Source organism: Schistosoma mansoni, chromosome 5 (assembly GCF_000237925.1).
Source record: "Schistosoma mansoni strain Puerto Rico chromosome 5, complete genome".
Taxonomy (NCBI): Eukaryota; Metazoa; Platyhelminthes; class Trematoda; order Strigeidida; family Schistosomatidae; genus Schistosoma; species Schistosoma mansoni.
Window position 1 is genome coordinate 1,942,469 of NC_031499.1, and position 25,243 is coordinate 1,967,711.

At 38.3% G+C, this 25,243-nt stretch overlaps 1 protein-coding gene across 1 annotated transcript; it reads right to left on the reverse strand.

Moving 5' to 3' along the window:
• Nucleotides 1–2,601: 2,601 nt before the first annotated feature.
• Smp_150580 (Nst1p-like protein) lies at nucleotides 2,602–22,898 on the reverse strand (the record flags this gene model as incomplete). Its single annotated transcript, XM_018797596.1, has 7 exons — nucleotides 2,602–2,791; nucleotides 5,051–5,273; nucleotides 7,522–7,704; nucleotides 9,259–9,652; nucleotides 12,674–12,771; nucleotides 22,421–22,670; nucleotides 22,702–22,898. 7 exons carry the CDS (start codon nucleotides 22,896–22,898, stop codon nucleotides 2,718–2,720), a joined length of 1,419 nt encoding a protein of 472 aa, XP_018652623.1. The 3' UTR covers nucleotides 2,602–2,717.
• Between the last annotated feature and the right edge of the window lie 2,345 nt (nucleotides 22,899–25,243).

A 25,243-nucleotide genomic window follows, 5' to 3' on the forward strand; every position in this document is an offset into this window, starting at 1 on the left:
AAAATTCGAAGTACGGCATATTCCTCTTTGTGGATCCGATAAGTTATTAAATAAAGAGAAAACCTAGTTCCCCAGTCATTTTTTTCAGCTTGACAATAACTCATTTCGAAATGGTTGATCTTGATTCACACATGATCGAAAAATAAATTTTTCCATACCATATGACTGTGTAGAATATCAATATTTATTACTATTCCGCTAGTCAAAAGTTGATTCTTTGGTTATGTGTATGTTGTACCTCAACTGGATTTAGGAAACGCGTATAATTGATGAGAGTTTCCTTCAGTCCATTTTGGATTAATATATAGCCGTGTTTGTGTAGGTACTGCACTAATCTTATGAGTTGGAGTTTCGTTATCTAATTCAATTTTCGCTAATCGTTTGTGTTTCTTAACTGAGATAACTCATGGAAATTTAGCTGCTTTCTCCTCTTGTAGTCCCGATGTGACTAAGGATATCCAACCAGCTGAGTAATTGGTCTACTAAGTTCTTGGCGATGCTGTTAGATGTAAACCTCGATTTCAAGGCTGTGCATCCATATTAATTCCGGCAATCTGATTCGCTTTCAGCATGATTTATTCTACACAGACGTCAACTTCCAACACATTTGTTATTTGCTAACCAGTTTACTCATTTCTGCATGCCATACCAACCAGAGTCCAGAATTAATGGTAACATTGAATAACGACCATATGATACACGGGAAGTTCTAAGAATTCCCCAACAAAATCAACTAATATTAGGTGCAACCTCTTACAGCAGTAAAAACCTTATCATAATCTAAGGGTTTATTCACATGGTAACAGTTTTTTAGAAGTCAGCTAGTATTCCTGATGTCTGAGACATATATTCTACTGAAAGTATTCGATTTTGTTGAGAAAAATCACATTACTACATTAAGCTTTATACAATGTTTATGGTGTAATTTTCTATAGAACCTAACTTCTTTACCTTACGATCGTAACTAAGACTTCTGCATTATTAACGACTAATTCTCCTGATCCCTTATTTTCTCAAAATGTAAAATCGAAAATCAAAAGGAAAGTATTTTATTTAAAAAAGTGGCTAACGCGCCATTCGTGTGAGGAAGAAAATTAAGTACCAATCGACAAAGATACATTATCATGGATATATTCAAATCTCAAAAGAATTCTACAAGTGAACATATTACTTGACTAATATAAAGGTTGGCCAGAATATACCTGACAATAATTTTTCAGGCTTCCTGTTGTGTCCCGATAACAATAGTAAATGGTAACTGGGCATCCAGTCGGCCACAAGATATAACAATTGGCGACGGGGTAAAAAAAAGTCGATTTGCAATTGGTCGAAAATCAGGTAATTATTTTGTGCAATCAGCATCCAGCATTGTCTTTGGTGTCCTTGAACGACATTGGTCATTATTCATACAGTGAAAAATGACTATCCCTTCCGATCGATTGCAGTTGCTGTTTGAGCGACACTTGGAGTTCATGGTCAAATTACGCACACAGTTTCTGAATCACCAGTGCTTTGCATCAGGAGTGGATGGATTAATCTCGGAATTACACATAGAGCTGGGAAATGATCGCAGTCTCCATGAATCCTCGGTAAACCGTAATTCAGACGAAACAGCAGTCGCTCAAACACGCCCGGTAGTTCATTACTGTCCATTTCAGAAACGTGCCCGGTAGTGGATTCAAAACCCACTATCCCTGAAACAGCATGTTCGAAGAGTGACGTTTCCAGCTCTCATCAAGATGATGCCATGCTAAATGCCCATGAAATTGTCGCAGCAACCGCCGTGACCGAATGTAGCTGCACCGAGCGAAGCTCAACATTCTGCAATAGAAATTTCTGCCGAATTCAATGATCTAGATTCTCAAGCTTTCCCAGAAAATGTGTCCATGCATCAAATGATAATCAAGAACTTAGTGTAGTTCTGATGGACGCTGATTATCATAGTGATTCACTATCTACCAGTGGTGTTCGCAATACGCTTGATGACTACCTTTCAGCATAATCAAATTCTGACCTCACATCAAATGTCGATCCTCACCATCCCAGTCAATCTTAGCGGGTTCCCTATGTTATGTTATAAATGGAATCTCATTGAAAGAAACTTGGGTATATGAGGATCCAACACTATTTCGTGGGGGAGGATAGGCTCAGAAAATTTAAAATCCGGATTTTTCAAAAAAGGGGAGGTGTTGTGTCCCGATAACAATAGTAAGTGGTAACTGGGCATCCACTCGGCCACAATATATAACACTTTCCACTACCTAACACTGACCATCTGTCAGAATGTATCAGCACACTAAGTAATCCGACCCAAAGTTATAATATCCTCTAAGTATCATAATCAAGTCTTGAAAATATATGGAATCAAATATATGAGAGATATACTCAACTGGTAGGTTCGAACACGTCCAAAAATTGCAACTTCCTTATGAACATGTTACAATATGTAATTGTAATTAAGAGTAAGGATTGTGGAAGATTTAACCTAATATCTACTAAATTAAGGAACCATAAAATTTTCATACTGCTCAGCTGGTTTTGACAAAATCTAACGGTCACCCTCCCCTTAGATTTTATCATGACTGGTGAAACATCGAAAGTAATCTACTCAACAATGTACATTATTACAACTTAGTGAATTACAAAGTAAATAGGATCTTTGATAAGATTGGCCGGTATAACTTCTGGACTGTTGTCTTGTATCAGCTCTGTAAAGTTTAATCTGCAGGATTAATCCATGGATTGGGATTCACAAAACTTGGAGAAGGATTGGCTGTTCGATCGTAATAGTCTGTGTTGAAGTATAGAAAGAAAAAACGTAAAACATGCCTTTGGACATAAAGTTATATATGCTAACGATCAATTATTCCTATCTATGTACCCGTAAAGATCTACCTAAACTCGTCAGTTAATCCTTCCATTGCATATTCTAGGAAATTACTATTTCATGAATACCGTAGCACACAATACTACAAGAATCATGGCATCAAGTTGATTTAAAATGTGATTAGATTATCTTCCTAAAACTGATTCGTCCAACTTTATTTCTCTGAAATCCTTCGTTGAATTCTACACTGTTTTGTCTATCTACTCTAAACAGGTAAAGCATTAACTTCAGGATGCTATGTAAAATAATTGTTTATCAATAATATTGTCTTGTCATTGTAATAATGATGGTTAAGTTTACTTGCTCTCTCCTGTATTAATAGATTTCAATCAGTGCAACCTTTTATATATCCGTAACCCTATGCTTTTGATGCATAAGCTAACTATTATTATGGGATTTTGGGGAAATCGGTTTAATTTCTGTATGATATTTGTCACATATTAACCTCAGGTTGGGCACCATTAAAGACTACAGAGCACTGGACACACGGTTTGTTCCAGTATGAGACTCCTCAGCACTGAGCATCGATAGGTCGAGCCCCTAGCCATCAGGTCTAGTGATGGGCACTTAACAATTAGTCAATAACGCTTCGAAAACAGGATTCTGCACAGCTTTCGAATCATCACTAAAGACACTAGAACTAAATTTAAAAAATTCGACAAGAAATCAGTCTAACTTCAGTAACTCTAATTATACAGAAAAAGGTTAATCCTACATTAACTACACAGGCGCAAACAGCCTAAAAATAGTTGGAGGACTAAAGGGACATCATCTTAGTATCAGGAGGCAACAGTAGTTATAAAATAACGACCAAATCAAGAAAACTGAGCGTCTGCTCAAAGACAACAATGTATACCGACCACTAATAAGGAATCCCTTTAAAAAGTTGGACATTCAAGTCAACAGACCTTTAAATAAACTTGTCTCAGAAGGACAAAGCAGGTTCAGTGTTGAATAAAATCCAACTAAATTATCCCTCGATTCGACGGCAAATGACAGTCACACCGCCAATAAATCCCATTACGGTCAATCTTGTCAGTTCCAGTGACACGAACTTACAGTTTGTTCAAAGAACTCTACAGAATTGTGTAACATCTGACTGAATTCATTCGATCACTCTCAACTGCCCAACACAGTTCTTAGGAAACAGCAAAAACCTATAAATAGGGAATGACAAAATAATGATCCCTAGTTCTATGGCTTTACTTACTTCAGTAGGAACAAATCTTACACAGATACCATATTACAAATGCTCAGCATCTACAAACAACTTACAGGATACAGCGCCTAAGTTTGGTCGAACTTATAGATCTGTTTCTTGCAACATATTTCCAACTTAACATTCAGGTTAACAGACAGATCATATATATATAATATTACGGCTAAATACAGCTCTACCAATAATCAAACCGAAGGATTTAGTACGTTACGTAGATGATACATCCATCATCATGAAGTGAGGTAGACTTCAAAATATTCATCAGTTGATTAACATCTTCGATGACATCAAATTTACAAGAGAAGAGGGATCAGGAAACAAAATCTTATTTTCAGATACCTTAACCAACAGGACGAACACAGCAGCTTTAAAAACAAATAGGCAAGAAGTAAAGCCTTACTGACCACATAATTGACTTCAACGACAATAACTCAGCATGAAGCCAAAAGAGTTGTGCACAGATAATATATAAAAGAGCTGAAACCACTACTGCACTGTCACTACTCGAAAAATGGGAGAATCTCGTCTCCGTCTTTCAAAAGAATGCATACCTCAGAGATGTCATCGAAAGTTCCCTAACCAGTCGGCCAGATATAACACTGTCAAAAAATCAATTCTAGAAACTAAGAAATAGATCGTCCTACCGTCTATGAAAAATGTCTCAGAAACCACTACAAAGATTCTGAAACCCTCATGAACCGATGTCCCCCACAAACCAACCCATTCACCTCATCCCAAATTACCCAGACCGAAGGAGATACAACACCATAAAAGATAAATCAAGCGTAGAATAATGTATCTCGCTTTCAGCCGCATCTTTTTGTGTGATAACTAGTAATACCATTCGGTTATCCGAACGGATTCAGAAAAAGCGAGCATTGTGACCTATAACTATTAATCACTATGTAATTTCAAGAAAAAATGATAAATAAAATTAAATCTACCTATAAGTTTTCCATCAGAATATCCATGTGAATAGTATGGAGCGGATTTCTTACAACCAGTCGATTTTAACCAATGGTCATAAGCTACAGTTGAAGCTTCTTTACGAGTTTGATTAGCTAGGTGTTTTTTGAATTCAACTTGTCTTATATATTCGATTTTCTTATACTCTTCTTCAGTCTTCTTTTTACACCATTCTTTATATTTCAATTTGGATTTTTGTGTCTGAGTTACGACAAAACAAAAACTACGTCCTTTCAAAATACTACTTAAGATGTGTAATCAGTAAACTGTGAACAAATAGGATCTTTGAATAGTTGTAAGATTATTATGGTCACAAATTTGAATTGAAATTTAGTTCTTTCTAACACATTAAGGCAACTAAAGTGGGGCTAATGGCATATAGTTTTTTTATTAATACCAAATCAACCTACAGAATTTTCAAGAGACCATAGCAGAAGAGCGTTTCATGTACACAATGATCCCTTTATACTTCAGAAAACAAATGAGTAGAAATAATATCATATTAGTGATAAATCCAAGCATCTAATCTTTCTACAACTATTATACAAACCACCACACTTATCTTATACAGAACTGTGACTATAAAAATTACCGGTAAATTAAAAGACTGAAATGACTCCATTCGACAGTATCATTTTGTAGTTTACATCACGGATTCTTAGGTAACCGCGAAGCACTGGACAGCTTTTATGTCGAAGCGTGGGACTTCCCAGTAGTGCACATCCACAACTTCACCGAGGATGGAATCAAAGACCTCTAAGTCTCTCGCCAAGCTCTTAACTTTCAGACCACTGAACCGGCATTCAGTGGTTTGTCTAACTTCAATTAATCCTCGATATTTATGACCGTCGTTATTGATAATGGTTGTCTCATGCTCGATACGACTGAACTCTACTAGTCGTATCTTCTCTCTAGAACTCCAGGAATTATCACTATAAGTTAGTCACCAGCAAGCGTATGATGGTTTTCAATATTTGTCTCAATAAAATCTGTCAATGATGTAAACTATGAAATGTAACTTTCTTCATGACCCACTATGATAAGTATTGTTTTGATAAAACTAAGGTGAACTTCGGGCTTTTGCTATTTTGGTTTTCTGATTTATTGTCAGATTAAACTTTAGTTGGAGAACATTTAGCAGACCAAGCTAAACACTTTTTATCAATATCACCATCATTACCGTGACAAAAAATTCCCAAATTTCTTATCTAAATAGTAATCATATGGTCACTATTAACTAATGTTGATAAGAATATCCGTAGTTGTATTGCAGAGCAATGACTGATAAATTCAACCGTTTAGGCAGTGAGACAGATATTGTCAGTCGCATTGGATGGTATACCAAGAAATATCGACCGATCAAATCAGTCTTGCAAATTCATAACAAGAAAACTCGAGTTATAGTGACAAGTGTGTTGAATTAGTTTTGCTCAGTAGAGTAAAGCACTTAGATAGATTTGAGAAAGCTTTTAAAAAGAGAACAGACAAAATACTGATATTTCGCTTAACTGGGTTCAACTACTGGAAACCGTTCACCTTTCTTGTTATTTATTCCATAATTTTGAGAATCTGAATGTACACAGAAGCATTTAAAACTGATGAGTGAACAGTCTTTGGTGTGATGATTTGTTGTTTAGATTTTTCATTCTTAATGTCCTTCAATCACACTGATTTACACAACATGAAGTACTATCCTAACACCATTACATCCTTTAGTGGTGATGGGAGATATGTATTAAACATTTCTTATTTTTACTTCATATACATCCATAACCTGGTCAATAGTATGGGAGACTATTGGTTACTAAACTCTTAATTCATGGATATTTATGACCTTTGACTCTTAATTAGTATGATATTTTTAATAACGGACTTATCAGCTGTAAAAATCGCTAAAGTTCTGTGGGTATTTGTCAACTGTTTCCAATTATTTCGAGACTCTTCAACACTCTCTACCTACAAATTTATAAGAGGTTAAACCTACGGCGTCCCGATCTCTTCACAGGTAAAGCATCATTGAGTAAAAATCAAACTAAGTCAATTTACAGTAAAATGTAATCAGTATTTAATATTACTGGCAGATAGTTGTTTCTGTTCCAACTTTGTTGATCATAATACATCCTATTCAGGTTATCTGTATGAATTATAGTATGAAGTGGTATATTTCTAACAGACATATCAAATGATCACGTTTTATAATTGATCGGTCAAGTGCTAAAGAATGAAATGAGAATAACTTACACTTATTTTACAAAAATACAGACTCGAATAAAAGTCTGTACAGTGAACACACAGAATTATTTAATACATATATCAATTTCACTAAATCGTTAATCTAAAGTCACAAAAGGTAAAATATATTCTTAGTCAAAGACAGTATTAACAAGTCAATGTTAGTCAATGTATTGTATCTATATGTTAAAAAGGATAAATAAAAGTTATAACTTACGTGTTCAAGTAATTCTTGTAGTTTTTTTGATTCTTCATTTTTCTTCTCTATCTCTAAAAGTTTTTTTATTTTTATTCTTTCTTTTTGTTTTTCTTCAATCCATTCTTTATATTTTTGTTCAACAAACCTTCTACGATTTATTTTTTGCACCAATAACTGATTCCTCTTTTGAATTTCTTCAATCTTTAAAACATTGTTCAAAATTAATCACCATTATTGTTATGAAAAATAATAATAATAATAATTAACAAATGTATTCAAATATAGATTCGACCTTTAAGATATCCCAATAAGTAGAAATTTACACTTCTGACGTTTCGTGACTTAATGTAAGTCGCTTCTTCAGAGTAAATAAATAGATTGACACAAGTCCAAATAGTATAAAAAAAACAAAGCAGAACAATTAAAGCAATCGGTCTATTTTATACATTTTAACAGAACAGTGAAATGATAGAATCAATCTGAAAAGTGTGATGTTTTTGCGCTACATATTTCGAACAATCTGGTCACACATATATTTGTCAAGGCATTTTATGAGAAAAGTGATAAACATCAGCTCTATAGAAGTTTTGACTATTCTCAGACTCAACCCCCGTTCTGTGCACAGAAACAATATGCCGTAACCTCGAATTCGCCGTGGTGATCTTTGAGTCGTTTGCATGGCGTAGGTGATGTGTGGGCGAGAATGATTGGTTGTTTTGCTGAGTCAGACACTAGATAAGATGACAGGTGTTTATATGTTATATATTCCCCTATCCTGATTATTCATTGTTCTTGTTGTTGGATTGTGTCGGATTTTGGTGTGGAAATATATTGACGTTCTAGTCAGGCTAATCTCGTGTTCTTGATTTGAGTTGTGTTGAAGTCCTGTAGAAAAGACACTGGGAGAGGATGTAGTCTAGATATTCGTCTGAGGTAAATTAACGTCCCACATACGTGTAAAAAGTGAAAGGACTGTTATAACAAGAAACCCTAGCGTTATAACAAGTATCTTACCTTTATAACAGTAGGGTAGTGCAAGAATTTTCTATTCTTTCCATACTGTTGGTTTCTTTCTTCTTTATCTACAATTATCACTTCACTTATCTGAACTTTCATTTATCTGACCTTTATCACTCCTCGTATAAAATGCCTTTACAAATATATGTGGCCAGGTTGTTCGAAATATGTAGCGCAAAAACATCAAACATGTTAAATGTTCTATCTTATACGACAGTCTCATTTCAAACTATAGTTAAAGACATTAACATACTAATATCTTGAGTATATAAACGTAGTTATTCTTTAGTTATTAAGGAAAAGACTTTATATTACGTCATTCGAGTTCGTCAAGAGTTGTATCCCGCCTTTTGGGTACACTATATTTTATTTGTAACTAAATATCTTATTAAGAATCACTAAGCTGCGTACAAAAACAGATTTTCTCAGAAATTTCTTTCGTTTGTCTGGAACCGTAGAAACATCCACAAACCGGACGCTGAGTGCTCCTTGACTTCTTTCTCAGTGATTCTCCTTTTAACATTCAATTAGTGATTAGAGCTATTCTTTCCTAATAAATTAAATTTTGGAAAAACGAAATGTTCGATATTATCTGTAGATTGTTAGTGCTTAGTTACATGATTTGCTTGCCCTAAGTCAGTCATACAGCCTGTGAAGTCAAGGCCATTTCTCGTTTAAGCTAATCATCATCACTCGCAGTAATTTTCCCCATAGAAATAATGTATAATACATTTTTACCTGTTTCTTTTTTGACTGTTTTCTTTGTTCTCGTCTCTGTTTTTCTTTCTCTAACAACCAACATCCCCATGCCGACAGTTTATCATTCGAATTGTGTAGACATTCAGCGTTATTCACTGCATCACTGTTTGAGCTTATAGTTACGTTATGGTCATTTTTAGCGATCACAGGTTTGATCAATAAATGGTCACGAACACATTCACTGATCAAGCATTCTGTTATATTATACAAATCTGAGGTAGGTGAACACCCACCATGAAGTGAAACTTTGGATGATGATCGATTATCTGTTTGTCCATTACTAGTATTAAATTGTTTGGTTGATACTTTTCTTCTTAAATTAACAGGATGATAATCTGTGTCTAACACAGTTTTGCTTTGTTTCCTTATGTTTCTGAAAAGATTTCAAGGATTTTAAAAAGATCTGATCAGCTTATGATATAAAACGCAATAACAACAAAGTTTCATCAAACGTACCGCTCCTTATTTCAACCAAAAAGATAATTTCGAAGAAAACCCCTTGCTCTATAGAGTTTATCTCAACCAGAGTATGAAGTCTATCAGTCGTAGAATATTTCTCTCTGAATGCACTAGTCAGTATGAGTGCAATACACTTCTTGATTATATGATAGCATATTTTGTGTACATAATGCATGTCTTGATTTTATTCTGAAGACATCAGAAGTAGGCAACTTCTACCCAAATAGATAAGCCGATTTATTTTTTAAAATGACAATCACTCAGTTAAGACCTCTACATAGTCTTATATAAGATCAAGAGTAAACTTAAGCAGTCGGTTTTCGAAGCAAATGATTTGCTGCTCTCATATTCCCTAGTCAGTCTGAATATAAAATGCTTGCTTGTTCAGATCAATAATTTGTGTGGATATTTTCTCCATTGAATTACATCTTCCAGAATAACATTGAAAACCAGAGATCACTGAAATTCTGTTTCTTTGCTGGTTAGAGATACTCAACAAGCCACATCCACAACCTCCAAACCTTAGAGTTGTAGTGTCGGTTGATAGGTTAAGCTCAATACTTTATTCTAGATTCTGGACAAGCCAATTCACCTATCCATCGTGAGTCATTTTTTCACCTTGTTAATTATTCACTTATTAACCCTGACCATTTTTATATGAGCGTAGGTGTGTGTACACTTCTTACCCTATTTATCACATGTCTGTCATTTATTCTTGTCTGACTATAAATATTGATTAACGCTTGATAAGAGCGAGTTGGCTTACCCACCATCTCCAATGCGTGTCATTTTTGTTTCGCTCGCTGATATTTACTCGTGTGCTAATAACTTTCTGGCCTGCGTCATTTGTCAATAGAACTGTAGCTGCCGCTTCTCTTTGCCTTCTAATTTTGTGCACCGTTAAGATTTGTATTATAACGGTTATCGATGTGAACGATTAGCGAAGCACGGCACTATAGAGTGAGCAAACCATTGCTGGATTGCAATCTCACTCCATAAGTCTCCAATTTCAGCTTCATATAAGGAAGTCCATTGACAAATGGCCCCGGTCATTAAATATCTCTCCCCTAGCATAGTTGAATCCATATTTAACTGATTAACACTAGTGAATATTATTTTTATTAGCTATTTGGCAAAATACTAGAATTATTACAGTGGTTGAAATCGTAATTCACGATAACCGAATATACTTCAGAAAACAGAACACCAAGACGACTGACTGAATGTGTAACGAAAACAAACCCAATAATTGTGTAAAGAATGCCTAATTAAGATAGTACAGTTCACCAGATAACAAATGACGAACTTACAATAAAAAATGCAGATGATAAGTCAACCAGTTTCCACTTTATCAAATGTATTTTGCTTTAACCGAAAATATCAATATAAAACTATTGATATTTGTGTCAGTCGAATAAATAGTCTTAGTTGCCCAAAAGTAGAAAATACAATAGTACTCTCGCTGACTGTCGAATCCACCTGAATAATGTATTATTTCTAACTCATTTCCAACAGAATTTCAACCAATGAAAACTCAAAATAAACAAATCTGAAGGCTTTGAGTGGTCGCATATTTCTCAACACGAGAATCGGATTCATTATCTGATAAACGTTCCATGATAGGTCAGATTTTATTTATTATTAGTTCAAAAGGGTTTTAAGTCTTTCTTCTGGTAAACAATTATGAGTGAAGCGTTCGATCTCTGTTAAAATATGGGCTGTTGAACAAATGTTTCGATATCATCCCTACTTATAATTTGATTGTATCGTGGAAAATAACCTGCAGTAGAGCCCAGAACATATATTTGGAGTTCGTCAGATGCATAAACCCGGATTTTATTGCTGGTGTTCCAAATAAAGCATAAATTGTTCCGATACAGCCACATACATTTGACGTTTTTCAAATATAATGAATCCCTCTTTCTGGACGTCACTGCTGAAGACTATTCAAAATATATAGGGAAAATTATTTCAAATTCCCAAGATTTAGACAGTTAATCAATAATTACAAGATTAAACATCCATCAAGGTAATGGTGGTAATGAAGTCCACGAGAGTACAAGTGAGGACAACTGAATGTATCTGAATACAAAATTGCAGAATCTCTTGGTAAAATTTGAGAACCATACAGTGAACACTTCATTTGCAAAATGTCAATCAATTGTCTCAGACTTGATTGTTCCTTTGTTTTCACACTAACCATTCTCTGTTCTCGTTCGCTTCTCTTCGATCTTCCTAACCTGTCGCCAGGCATTTCACTTTCAGTTGACGATACATACTGTTTATATATGTCAACATCAGTAACACACACCACAGTAAGTTAGCAAACATAAAACTACATGCTAAAAACTGTGATTCTCTTGTTATAATATTCAGAGAATAAGACTGAACATACTTATCCCATTGTACCGGCATAGCATAGCAAAGTATTCTCTACTAATCGAGTCAGCCTAAACAATGTAAAGAAACTACCGCTAAAGACAATCAGTCAGATGCAAGGTTTCCCTGCTTAACTCGAAATGTTATTTTAGTGACGGAAGCACTCACACCATAAAGTTAGGCCAAAGGGACTTAACTCCTTTTTGCAAGAATGATACATATCAGTAAGAATTTATGAATATCACAAACTCAATAAATGATACCCTCCTATCCTAATTCATAAAAACCCAGTTAATAAGGGATTACAAATGAATTGTGAACAGATAAGTTAGTTGAATTCGGAAATAATACATTCTTATACAGTTACTGCAAATATAAATAACCTCAACATTCTCGGAAATCGGGCAACTAATCGATTATCATAAAACCAGTGGGAAGATAAGATCCTTGAAGCATTAAAACTGAAGAACACTTAAGAATAATAATGGTTTTTTAGTGATATCATGCTACTTTGAAGTAATAGAGTAAAATGTTTGAAAAATCTCCCTAAACTTACCTGGTCTTATATTTTTCGGATTTCGTTATACGAGAAATGAAACAGAGGGAACATAGACACTCATACTGCCTAGAAAAAGTAATACGGCCTTTATCATCCTACATGGAAGAAAGAACAGATAACGAATACATGTTTTAACCTCCCAGGTAAATCAGCAAACTCTGTTTTTAAACTATAAATTATGTAACTCGTCTATTCACAAAGTAATAGTAGGACTTATGATGTTGGACACTACTAAAGCCCAAATTGCACGAATTCGCTATCATAAGATACCATTTAAATTACATCTATCCGTGAATATAATGTAAAAAGGCTTAACTTTACATTTCATGATCCTAGCTACCAAACGATAGGGTGGGACAAGAATTATTGATGAATACCGACAAATATGTGAAAATTAAATTTATGGTTTATCAGTATTAAATTTAGGAAATTATTAATTTTATGACAATAAGTCTACAAGAAACCCGTATAAAATTCAAGCAAGGCTACTTATCATTTCCTAGATTACAGCTGCTATAATTTATTCTGAGCTATCACTGATTACAAATACAGTTGTGAACAGAGTTTAAAAAAGCCCCGTATATTGATTTATGGGCGATTATACTACTAATTAATTTGGAAGAGAGTAATCAAGACGCCACGATATATGTTGGTGGATTGGATGAAAAAGCTAACGAATCGATCCTTTGGGAACTTTTTCTTCAGGCAGGCCTACTCAGGAAGAAGGACCGATAAACACTCAGGACTACTCGTACGGGTTTATACGTCGATAAGTCATTGTTCTCTAACTGGCGGTATAATAACGTACTTACGCCTGTCACCCCTCGTGGAGGAGCATAGGCCTCCCATCAGTACTCTCCATGCAACCCTGTCCTCGGCAATCCCTTCCGGCTGTTTCTAGTTGTTATCCATCTTTTTCATATCTGCTTCCATTTCCCAATGTAGTGTATTCTTTGGCCTTCCTCCTTTTCATTTCCCTTCACGATTCCAAGTTAGGGCTTGCCTCGTGATGCATTTTGGTGATTTCTGTAATGTATGTCCTATCCACTTCCAACATCTTTTCTTAATTTCTTCTTCAGCTGGAAACCGGTATGTTCTCTCCCACTGTAAGCTGTTGCTAACGATAGCCTGCCAACGGATTTTCAGTATCTTGCGTAGACAATTGTTTATAAATACTTGTACAATTTTGATGATGGTTGTAGTGGTTCTCCAAGTTTCAGCTCCGTACAGTAGGACTGTATTAATGTTCGCATTGAAGACTCTGACTTTGATATTGGTTGACCGAAAGTTGTATTGAGTTCTATATGTTCTTCATTTGTAAGAATGCGGCCCTTACTTTGCCAATCCTCGCCTTTACGTCTGCATCAGATCCTCCTTGTTCATCGATGACGCTTCCCACGTACGTGAAAGTTTCTACATCTTCAACAGATTCTCCATCAAATGAGATTGAGTAGGTGTTCTCCGTGTTGTATTTGAGGACCTTGCTTTTTCCTTTGTGCATACTGGGGTCTACTGATGCAGAGACTGCTGCTACAATTGTTGTCTTCGTCTGTATTTGTTCGTGTGTATGAGATTGGTGGGCTAGGTCATCTGCGAAGTTCAAATCGTCTAATTGATTCTGAGATGTCCATTGTATTCCGTGCTTCCCCTCAGATGTCGAAGTCTTCATAATCCAGTCAATCACCAGAAGAAAGAGGAAGGGGGAGAGTAGACAACCTTGTCTGACTCCGGTCCTTACTGGAAATGCCTCTGTCAGCTGTCCTCCACGCACCACTTTGCACTGTAGTCCGTCGTACGAGTTCTGGATCATGTTGACAATCTCCTCAGAAACTCCATAGTGTCGAAGAAGTTTCCATAATGATCTCCTGTCTGGATTGTCAAACGCTTTCTCATAGTCAATGAAGTTGACGTATAGTGACGAACTCCACTTAACTGATTGTTCCACGATGATCCGTAGTGTTGCGATTTGGTCTATGCACGACCGATCCTTACGGAATCTGGCCTGTTGATCTCGAAGTTGAGCGTCTACTGCGTCTTTCATCCGGTTTAGCAACACTCTATTGAAAACTTTTCCTGGTACTGACAAAAAACCGATGCCTCTGTAATTCTCACATTTGCTCAGATCTCCTTTCTTCGGTATTTTGATGAGGCATCCTTCTTTCCAGTCCACCGGCACTTGTTCTTCCTCCCAAACCTTCTTGAATAGAAGGTAAAGCATCTTTGCAGTTGCTTCAATGCTTCAGCTGGTATTTTGTCAGGTCCTGCTGCCTACCCATTCTTCATTTGTGTGGTGGACATCCTGATTTCTTCGATCGTTGGTGGAGTGACAGATATAAGAAGGTCTGTAGGTGCTGCTTCGATGTTCGGTGGATTCAATGGAGCTGGTCTATTCAGTAGTTCCTTGAAGTATTCTACCCATCTGTTCCTCTGTTCTTAAATCTCAATGATTATCTCGCCTTCTTTGTCCCTAACTGGTCTCTATGGTTTACTATATTTCCTTGACAGTTTCTTCGTTGTGTCATATAGTCGTTTCATATTCCCTTCTCTTGCAGCTTTTTCCGCCGTCATTGCTAGTTCTTCCACGTATTTCTGCTTGCCAGCTCTAATGCCCCTCTTCATTTGCTTGTTTGCTTCAGTGTATTCAGGTAGTGCCTTGACTTTCTTTGCTCCAGTGCGACTGTTGTTAATTGCTGCCTTTCTGTTCTTCCTTTCTTGAATTTTTTCTAGGGTTTCCATAGAGATCCATTCCTTATGATGATGCTTCTTGCGACCTAAGCACCTGCTGACACCTGAAGTTAGTGCCTCTTTGGTCCGTTTCCAGTTGTTCTCCATGGTAGTTTCCTCTCCTTTGAGTAGATCTTGTAAGGCTTGGAATCTGTTGTTAAGAGCTATCTTGAATTCGTTGAGTTTGTGAGTATCTCTACGGAAGGCTGTATTAAACCACTGTAATGCTATTTTGCTAGTTTCATCTTGGCCACAACCAGATGGTGATCTGAAGTTATGTCAGCTGCTCTCCTGATTCCCGCTTCTTCCATTGACCTACTGAATTTTTTAATGATGCAAGTATGGACAACTTGGTTCTGTGTAGTGTAGTTCGGTGAGATTCATATAGCTTTGTGTAAGAGTTTGTGGGGTAATATTGTGCCGCCTATAACCATTTTGTTGAATGCATATAAATTTGCAAATCCATCACCAATCTCATTCCTTTCTCCCAGCCCATGTCGTCCCATGAAATCCTTACACCTGATGTTGTCTGTTCCGACTTTTAAGTTTAAATCTCTCCTGAGCACTTCGCTATGATTGATTTCAGCCTCTCACAAAACTAAGCTTTGTCGTTGTCATCGCTGTCGTTGGTGGATGCATAATATTGGATAACATTCATTGTGATTCTCTCCTTCTTTGTTTTGAAGGATGCTTTGATGATCCTGGATCCGTGAGATTACCACCCAATAAGTATATTTCGTGCGTCTTTGTACAGCATTAGAGCAACTCCCTGTGTGTGCGGATCATTTTCCTTTTTGTGACCAGAGTACAGCAGCATCTCTCTCGAATCTATCCTTTGCTGTTTAGCTTGGGTATTGAGAAGTTGTATCTACCCATTTCCGATACCATTTTACTGGTCCTCTCGATCTCCCACATTGCCAGGACATCCCACCTACCTATATCAATTGTTGCTCTGGTTGTTAGAAGAGGGATTGACCTCGTGACTTCCCAAGAATCTCGGCTTTCACCCTGAGGCGTCATAATTTTTCCTTCAACAACCATGGCAGAGTTTAAATGGTTTGATTTGTTTAATCTGGTTGACGTTTTCTTAGCAAGATTTTTTTCTGTGGGATGGGGTTGCCGACCCCATGCCCAACCCTCCTCCTTTGCCCGGGCTTGAGACTGACAGTAACTCTAGAAGATCTACAGGCGGAGTTGCGATATAATTACATTATACATTTATAGGGAACAAGGCCACAAGTTATAACAAATCGGAGACGGGGTGAAAAAATTTCTGCAGCTTCAATCTTCAAAAAAAAACCGAAGTCAGCCAGTAACTGAACGAAAATCAGTGTAATTATTTCGAACAATCAGCATACAGAATTGTTATCGGTGTCTTTGAACGACATCGGTTGTTAATTAGTGGTACTTTGTTTTTTATTACCTTGTTGTCAGTCAGTCAGCGACAACGTAGGACCAGGCACATATATGCATCGGTCCAAGTTGCCATACCTCATTAGCACAACAAGATCAACACCGGATTCATAGAAGTAATTAATTTAGTGGTGGTAGTATATAAAGAAAGGTTGTATATAAGGATATAGTATAGGAAGGAAAAAAGTTATGAAGCAATTTTAATCTCAAGGTTTAAGGGATGATAAAGAGTGTATACACCGACGCCATTGTGATCGATTCTGAGCCATGTCACCCAGAGTCTCCAACCATTTATTACGATAGTCACGCGGACCCCAACAGGTAGTCTGCATCTGCCAACATGGCTCAGACTAGAAGTTAGTGACTTCAAGCACTGATGCCATGTTTTGGTTTGGCCGCCACTAACTCTCTTCCAACCATCCCCTACACTAGTCAGCATTGCGCGTCCTGGTAATCGGTGTTCAGGCATACGTAACACGTGGCCCAACCACCTCAGTTGATGAAGATTCATGACCTCATCAACCGATTTACCATCATTCACCAATACCCTGCGTCTAACCTCACTATTACTTACCCGGTTATCCCAGCAGATGCGTGCAATATTTCTAAGGCATCTGTGGTCAAATACTAGTAACCTACGAGTATCTTCTACTCTTAATGGCCATGTTTCACAGCCGTAAAGTAGAACAGAACGAACTGCTGCGCAGTATACTCGTCCCTTAATTGATAGACGGATATCTCGTCTTCGCCATAGGTGACGTAAGTTGGCAAAAGCCAAACGAGCTTTTTGAATCCGTGCTGAGATTTCGTCAGACACCAACCCATTAGGGCTGATCAGACTTCCAAGATAAGTGAAGTTGTCCACGCGTTCGACTACTTCCCCCCCTATCCTTAGTTCAGGTGTTGACGCAGGCCAGTCCTGGGGTAACAATTTACATTTGGATGGGGAGAAACGCATCCCAAACATCCTGGCATTATTACTGAGTTCCAACAGAAGACTCTGCATTTTGTCAGTGTCTTCACCAAACAGGACTATGTCATCTGCGTATTCTAAGTCGATAAGTGAACCTCCTGGTAGAAGGTCAATTCCTGAAAATTCAGTCGACGAGAGTGTTATTTCCAGCAACAGGTCTATAATGAAGTTAAACAAAAACGGGGATAGTGGACAGCCTTGACGGACACCACCTGAGGTTGTAAAATCATATGACAGTTCGCTATAAGCTCTTACTCGACTAATAGTGTTCGAGTAAAGAGCCTTCACAAGGTTTATGTACTTCTCAGGTACACCTTTCAATGACAGACACTACCACAGAACCTCTTGGTCTACGAAGTCAAATGCTGCTTTTAAGTCAAAAACTATCATTGTCGGACGCCGATAAGCATGTCTGTGCTCTAAAACTTGACGAATGGTGAATGTGTGGTCGATACAGCCACGACCAGGTCTGAAGCCAGCCTGATTTTCTCGTGTTTGCAGTTCACGAGTCTTAGTTAGGCGCCCGATAATTATTGAGGCTAGTATTTTAGATGCTATGTTAGTCAGACTAATCCCTCTATGGTTATCACAGGATGATTTTGACCCCTTTTTATATATTGGGACAATCAGAGATTGTGACCAGTCAGATGGGATTACGTCCGTTTCCCAGATTTTAGCCAGAATATTAGTCAACCTAATCGCTAAAATTGGACCACCATATTTAAAGACCTCTGGAGCCAATCCATCAGGACCAGCTGCTCTTCCTCGTTTCAGATTACTTATAGCCTTTTGAACTTCAAGTAGGGTCGGGGGGCCTACTTCAACGTTCCATTCAGGTTTTCTGGGAATAGTGGATAGTTGTGCATTAGCTGAAGGCCAGCTAAACTGCTCCTTAAAGTGTTCCGCCCATCGTTCTAAACGTTTGGGTTGAGAGCAGATAAGGGTTCCGTCTTTTTCCGAGATTGTCTCACTTACACTTGACTTCTTAATTCCGGTTTCTTTTATTAGTCTGAAGAGTTGTTTGATGTTGCCTACAGCCGCTGCCTTTTCCATCTCTTTTGCTTTCGTTGCCCACCACTGCTCACGATCGTTCCTTAGACTTTTAGTTAACCTAGATCTAATTTATTTACGCTCTTCGTCGTGTTCAGAGCCTGATGGGATGAGTTTACGCGAATCCATCAGTGAAATAGACTTAGAAGAAATCCACTGGTTTTTTGGAGCCCTATGGTTTAAACGACTAATAGATGTGACTGCTGTTTCCACAGCTGTTCGTGTGTCTTTCCAAGCAGCATTTGGGTCAGTCTCGTTTACAGAACTGCCTAGATGTGAACTCAGTTGTTTCTGGAATTCGCATTTGGCTTTCTCGTCCTCCAGTTCAATCCTAATGGGTCTTCTTAGTGTACTTTTCCTGCGTCCATTGAGGCGCAGACAAATGCGCGCTCGTATTAAAGCGTGATCAGAGTCTAAACAAGTATTCCAATACGAGCGACAATCTTCTATTGAGCCTCTCCAACGATGACTGATGACAATATGGTCTATTTGAGTCCATCGTTGGTTTGGTGCAGGTGGCCACCATGTTAGACGATGTCTCTCCTTATGCTTAAAATTAGTGCTTGCTAAAAATAAACGATTGTCTGAGCATAGTTGCAACAGACGATCACCATTATCGGTTCGTTGAGTCGGAATACTAAAACACCCACCTAAATGTCTTTCTGTTTGATTTAAGCTGCCTAATTGGGCATTAAAGTCACCCGAAATGAGTACTATGTCTGAGCGCTTAGCTTTCTGAAGAAGCTCAGGGAGCTTTCTGTAAAAGTCATCTTTCACTTCATCATGGCTGCAGTCAGTGGGAGCGTAGGCAGAAACGATGAAAAGGCAACGATGTGTGTCCCTATCCTTCCGAGTTCTTACGGAGCCATTTAGCCGGACAGCACACAGGCGACTGTTAACGGGGATCCATTCTAATAGTGCCTGTTCTGCCCTTGTACTTAGTGCTATGCCTACACCTGCAAGTCCACGAGAACTAGCCAACGGGTCGCCAGATACACGGAGGGTGCATTTCGTTGGCTGTCCATTTTGGCGAGGTGAGGTCAAGTGAATGACCACACTAGGATCCTGTATGCGTGTTTCGGAGACACAGCATACATCAATGGTACGAGATTCTAGGGTTTTAGCTAAGGAGGCCTGTTGACCGATTTGGCATAGGGTACGTACGTTGAAGGCTCCAATGTGTAGTTTGGAGCGAGGTTTTAGTAGACCTAGGACAGCGTTTCGCGCACTAGAATCGTTGGCCATGGTGACACTTGAGGAGGAAACCGAGAGAGGAAGTTTAGTGTTGAAAGTCAAGGTAGAAGGAATAGTAGGAATTGAAGAAGGAGATTGATTATGAATACAGTGGTCTTGAGTGCTGTTAGAGGTATGAGGGCAGTTATCACTTCCCGGTTGCCCACACCGTGGAAGGGTTCTTCTAGGGGTACCTGAAAAGGAAATTGGGTTAGAAGTGGTCTTAATGACCTGAGAGCGTGACCGCAGTGCCCAAGGGACAACTGCTTGAGGTCGGTCACACACGACCTTTTTGTGGGTAGTTTTTGTGTTAGCTCCGCTCTTCAAAGGACCTTACCGCCGGAGACGGAAATCCGTGGGATAAGGCGAGGTGTGCATTTTTAGGGTCGACCTTTTCTAACTTCACCCCTCCTCGTGGGAAGGCAGCATCGCTGTCATGCTGGTTGTCTGAAGGAAACACCTTACTGCCGTCACACCTCTGTACAGTCGGCAGTACGACTTCGCCTTCGGACCTTGGGTTCGCTGCTTTTAGTCTTACCGCTCTTCAATCGACCTGTCTGGTATGGTAGGACCTCGAGGAACGATTGTTCCAGCCAGCATAGCTCGATTGGTTCACCACGATAAGCAAGCCCGACCACCACGTCAAGGTAGCAGCAACGGTCGGGATTACCTTGTTGATTCATACAGAAATAGAAAATGGCTCTCCCTTCCAATCAATTTGCAGTTGCTATTTCAGCGACAACAGCAGTGTTTTAAAGGGAGCCGGTTGGAATTTATAGACAAATTACACACACTTCTGCCAAATCAATCATGCTTTGGAGATGTAACAGTCAGTCAGCTACAACGTAGGACCAGGCACATATATGCATCGGTCCAAGTTGCCATACCTTATCGGCACAACAAGATCAACACAGAATTCATAGAAATAGTTAATTTAATGGTGGTAATATATAAAAGAAAGATTGTATATAAGGATATAGTACAGGAAGAAAGAAAGATATGAAGCAATCTTAATCTCATGGTTTAAGGGAAGACAGAGAGTGTATACACCGACGCCATTGTGATCGATTCTGAGCCATGTCACCTAGAGTCTCCAACCATTGTGTTAGCGGGAAATAAACCGGATTAAGGCATGTTATGTGCATGATCGTGATGGTGCGCGCTGATTGGCTAATTCTAAACCAATCAGCCTTGGCAAATTACTGGAGAAAAATCTAGAAGCTTCTTGTGTATATACTATAAATATATGAACGTTATCCAAACCAGTGATTGTTGTTCACTTACCATTGTTATTTTTGAATACAATTTCGTTCCTGTTCAACGTGTTCTGATTTTGGGGTCTTGTCCAGTGTCATCGTATAAGAATACTAAGCAATAGGAGTAGCTGGGTTGTTTATTAGCAATACACATTGGTTACGACAGTCACGCGGACCCTAACCAAGTAGTCTGCATCTACCAATATAGCTCAGACTAGAAGCTAGTGACTTCAAGGACTGATGTCACGTTTTGGTTTGGCCGCCACTAACTCTCTTCCAGCCACCCCCAATACTAGTCAGCATTGCGCGTCCTGGTAATCGGTGTTCAGGCATACGTAACACGTGGCCCAACCACCTCAGTTGATGAAGATTCATGACCTCATCAACCGATTTACCATCATTCTTTAATACCCTGCGTCTAACCTCACTACTACTTACCCGGTGATCCCAGCAGATGCGTGCAATATTTCTAAGGCATCTGTGGTCAAATACTAGTAACTTACGAGTATCTTCTGGTTTTAATGGCCACGTTCCACAACCGTAAAATAGAACAGAACGAACTGCTGTGCAGTAATTTCGTGCTAAAATCCAAGACTCGTCTTATATCTAATTAGTTCGTCCACAAATTATAGTCCGCCTTAATTTCAACAATTGAAGTGTTGTCATACCTATAATTTTAATCTCTTAAGGAGGACTCAGAAAGTAATTGTTGGCAATAATAAATATTCGGCTATAAAGTATACATTTTTATCAATCGCGATACGATTTTAGAACTGATCCATGGGCAATGGACAGAAAGATTTCTGAGCCTGTACAACAGAAAACCAAGTGGCGCTAGACACTAGTTGTATGTGTAACCAATAAAACCATGTTCCATTAGATACAAATAATTAATTGGCGGTTTAACAGACAATGCAACAAAAATAGTATGCATTTTTCTACTTTGGGTTTTTCACTATTACACAGGCAAAACGTGAACTCAGATTTCACACACACACACGATCTAAAACACCTGTGTGAAGACAACAAATACATGTAGACAAAAATAGCCCTATCTCTACTTGGGAATATTTAAAGTACTTCTTTGTAACTTACAAACACAAAGTTACAGGAACCAGACCTTCGTTTTTCACTGTCATCTGTTTGTTTTTCATAAAATACCGGAGTACATTTCGATGATGCTGTCCTGTTAGAACGATTTCTAGCCAAGTTAGAAAGTGAGCTTGCACAATGAGATGATAGTACATTACTAACTCCAGAACATTCTTTCCGTGTTATAAGCTTTGACTTGTGATCATCACTATCCCGAACTGTTCCTTGCTGTGTATCACAGGTTGTCTCATAACTGTAACAGTAATCACTTGCAACACAGTTACCTTAGAAGTGATGAATATTGATTACTGTCATCTGAAAAAGAATAATCGCTTTGATCAGAGTATTTATCCAAAGTAAATTGTGCGAGTAAGTCTGTACTAAAGCTCTCAGAAGGACCAGACGATTCATTAGTAAATACAAACCCCGAATTTCGGTCAGAAAACGTGGTTCCCTCCAATAAACATGAATATTTCTTCATGATGTGGTACTGTTACACTTTTTGAAAATCAGTTGCTGTTTCAGTTTCAGTTTGGAAAGGACAGAAGGCTTGATGGCCTGTGTTAGTCCTGGCAATGATGATCCCTTAGTTGATCCAACTTTCTTTCGAAAGAGTCGACAGATGGAACTTCAACCACGAGCTGAGGTAATGAATTTCACTCGTTGATGATTCGATGCGAAAGTCAGCTGACAAGTAATTTGTTCTGGGTTTGTGAACTTTTTTGGAGTGTCCTTATAAATCCTCTATTTTGGAAGACAAGAAAAATGAGGGTGTGTCAAATGTAAATTTATCACTAAATTATTTTAAAACTAATCAAGTCACCTCTAGTTCATCGATATGACAATAGAAAAGGGTTCAGTTTAGCCAGTCGAACAACATATGACAGCTTCGCTACCCCGGAAATCAGTTTAGTTGCTGTTCTCTGAACCTTTCCCAAAAACTCACTGTCCTTTTTAAGCAGAGGCTAGCCGCTTGTATGCAGTACTCAAGTTTAGAACGCACGAATACTGTATACAAAGTCTAAAATGTCTTAGCGTCAACATGGCTATAGACCCTATCTGTTGACCATAGGGTTCTAAAGCCTTTGGTGGCTATCGCAAGGCAGTTTGCAGTAGTTTTTAAATCTTGACTAACGATGACTCTTAAGTCATTGTATGTCTGGACAACAGGTAGCTCGATGTTATTCATCATGTATGTATCTGTACCTTGACGACCAATATGCATTACAATGAACTCCGAAGTGTTTATCGGCAACTGCGAAGTTTGAGACCATTCAGATAATTTCCCCATGTCATTTTGGAGTTCTAAGCTATCACCCTTACATCTTATCACTCTCCATATCTTGACATCGTCAGCATATAAGAAGACTGATTATGATAGGAGACGATGAAGGTCATTTACATACAAGAGGAATAGCGCTGGCCCCAAAACTGTACCGTGAGGCACTCCGCTAAGCACAGTTTCTCAGCTAGACAACTTGGAGTTCACCTGTACTCTTTGTTGGCGCCCAACTAGGAAGTCTTTTATCCACATCAATAGATTGCCTCCAATCCCGACATTTCTTAGCGTATATAACAACCGGTTGTGAGGAACCTTGTCGAAAGCTTTGCTGAAGTCAATGTAGGCTGCGTCTATAGGTAACTTGTGGTCTTTAAGAGCGCACCAACTTTCATGAGCCCTAATAAGTTAGTGAGACAAGAATAACCTATTCTAAAATCATGCTGCTTTCCCGAAAGGATTCAGTCTTCATCGAGATATTTAAGCAGCTCTTTTGAATGATCTTTTTTAAAATTTTAATAACAGGTCGGTGGTCCTCAGGTTTATGTTTCGTACCTGTTTTGAAGGCAAGACTTATTATGGCATTCTTCCAGTCTCTTTGTAATCAACCTTGGGTTACTGATAAATTAAAGCATATATTCAAGGGGCTCGCGACAAAGTTAGCTAGTTCCTTTAGTAACCTAAGATGTATTTCATCAGGTCCCGTGGATTTGCTTATATCCAGCTTATTTAGCAGACCAAAAAGACCGAATTCTTTAATGGTCACGTTGTCCAGTGTGTGTGGGGGATTTGTATGGACTGACGAGAAGGGTGTTTCTACAGTGTATACATTTCTAAAGTACTTTGAGAATGCTTGAGCTTTACCATAGTCAACCTCCTCTGATGATGAAGCATTACTGTCTACCCACAGTGCTGGAATATTTCCTCTTCTTTTAGTCCTTTGGTTTATATACGAATACAAGCGTTTAGGGCATTCTATAGATTCCTTAACGATTTTTTCTTCGTACAGCCTTCCAGACTAACGGAAGGTCGAGGCACAAGTATTCCTAGCTTCTCGATATTGATAGTTTGCCTCATCAGTCCCCGGTAACCTAAATCTGTCCCAGATTCTTCTTTTGCGGAGAAGGATGCGAACCTCTTTACTGAATAAGGGGGAGGAATTTATCGGACCCCTTGGTGTAGTACAAGGGATGCGCGGTGTGATGACTTTTAAGTACAAATTTCGAAATACATCCCAAGCTGTTTCAATTGGCGACTCTGGCTCTATTGTCCAGTCTACTAAGGATGCTGAGTGCATAATTTCTTCTATATTTTCTGTCTAGAGGTTAGGTCTGCGTCGGACTGATGCGTGCTCGTTTTTGACAATTATATGAAGTCAAAGATTAGAACTATATGATCACTTTTACCTAGAAATGGCATGTAATCGAGGTTAGTGACGTCATTCTCATAATGGGTCAATACAAGATCTAGTAAGGATGATTCAGAATCCGGGTCGTACCTGGTCGCTTCTCTTGCATGTTGCGCTGGAACACATATGGTAACCTAAC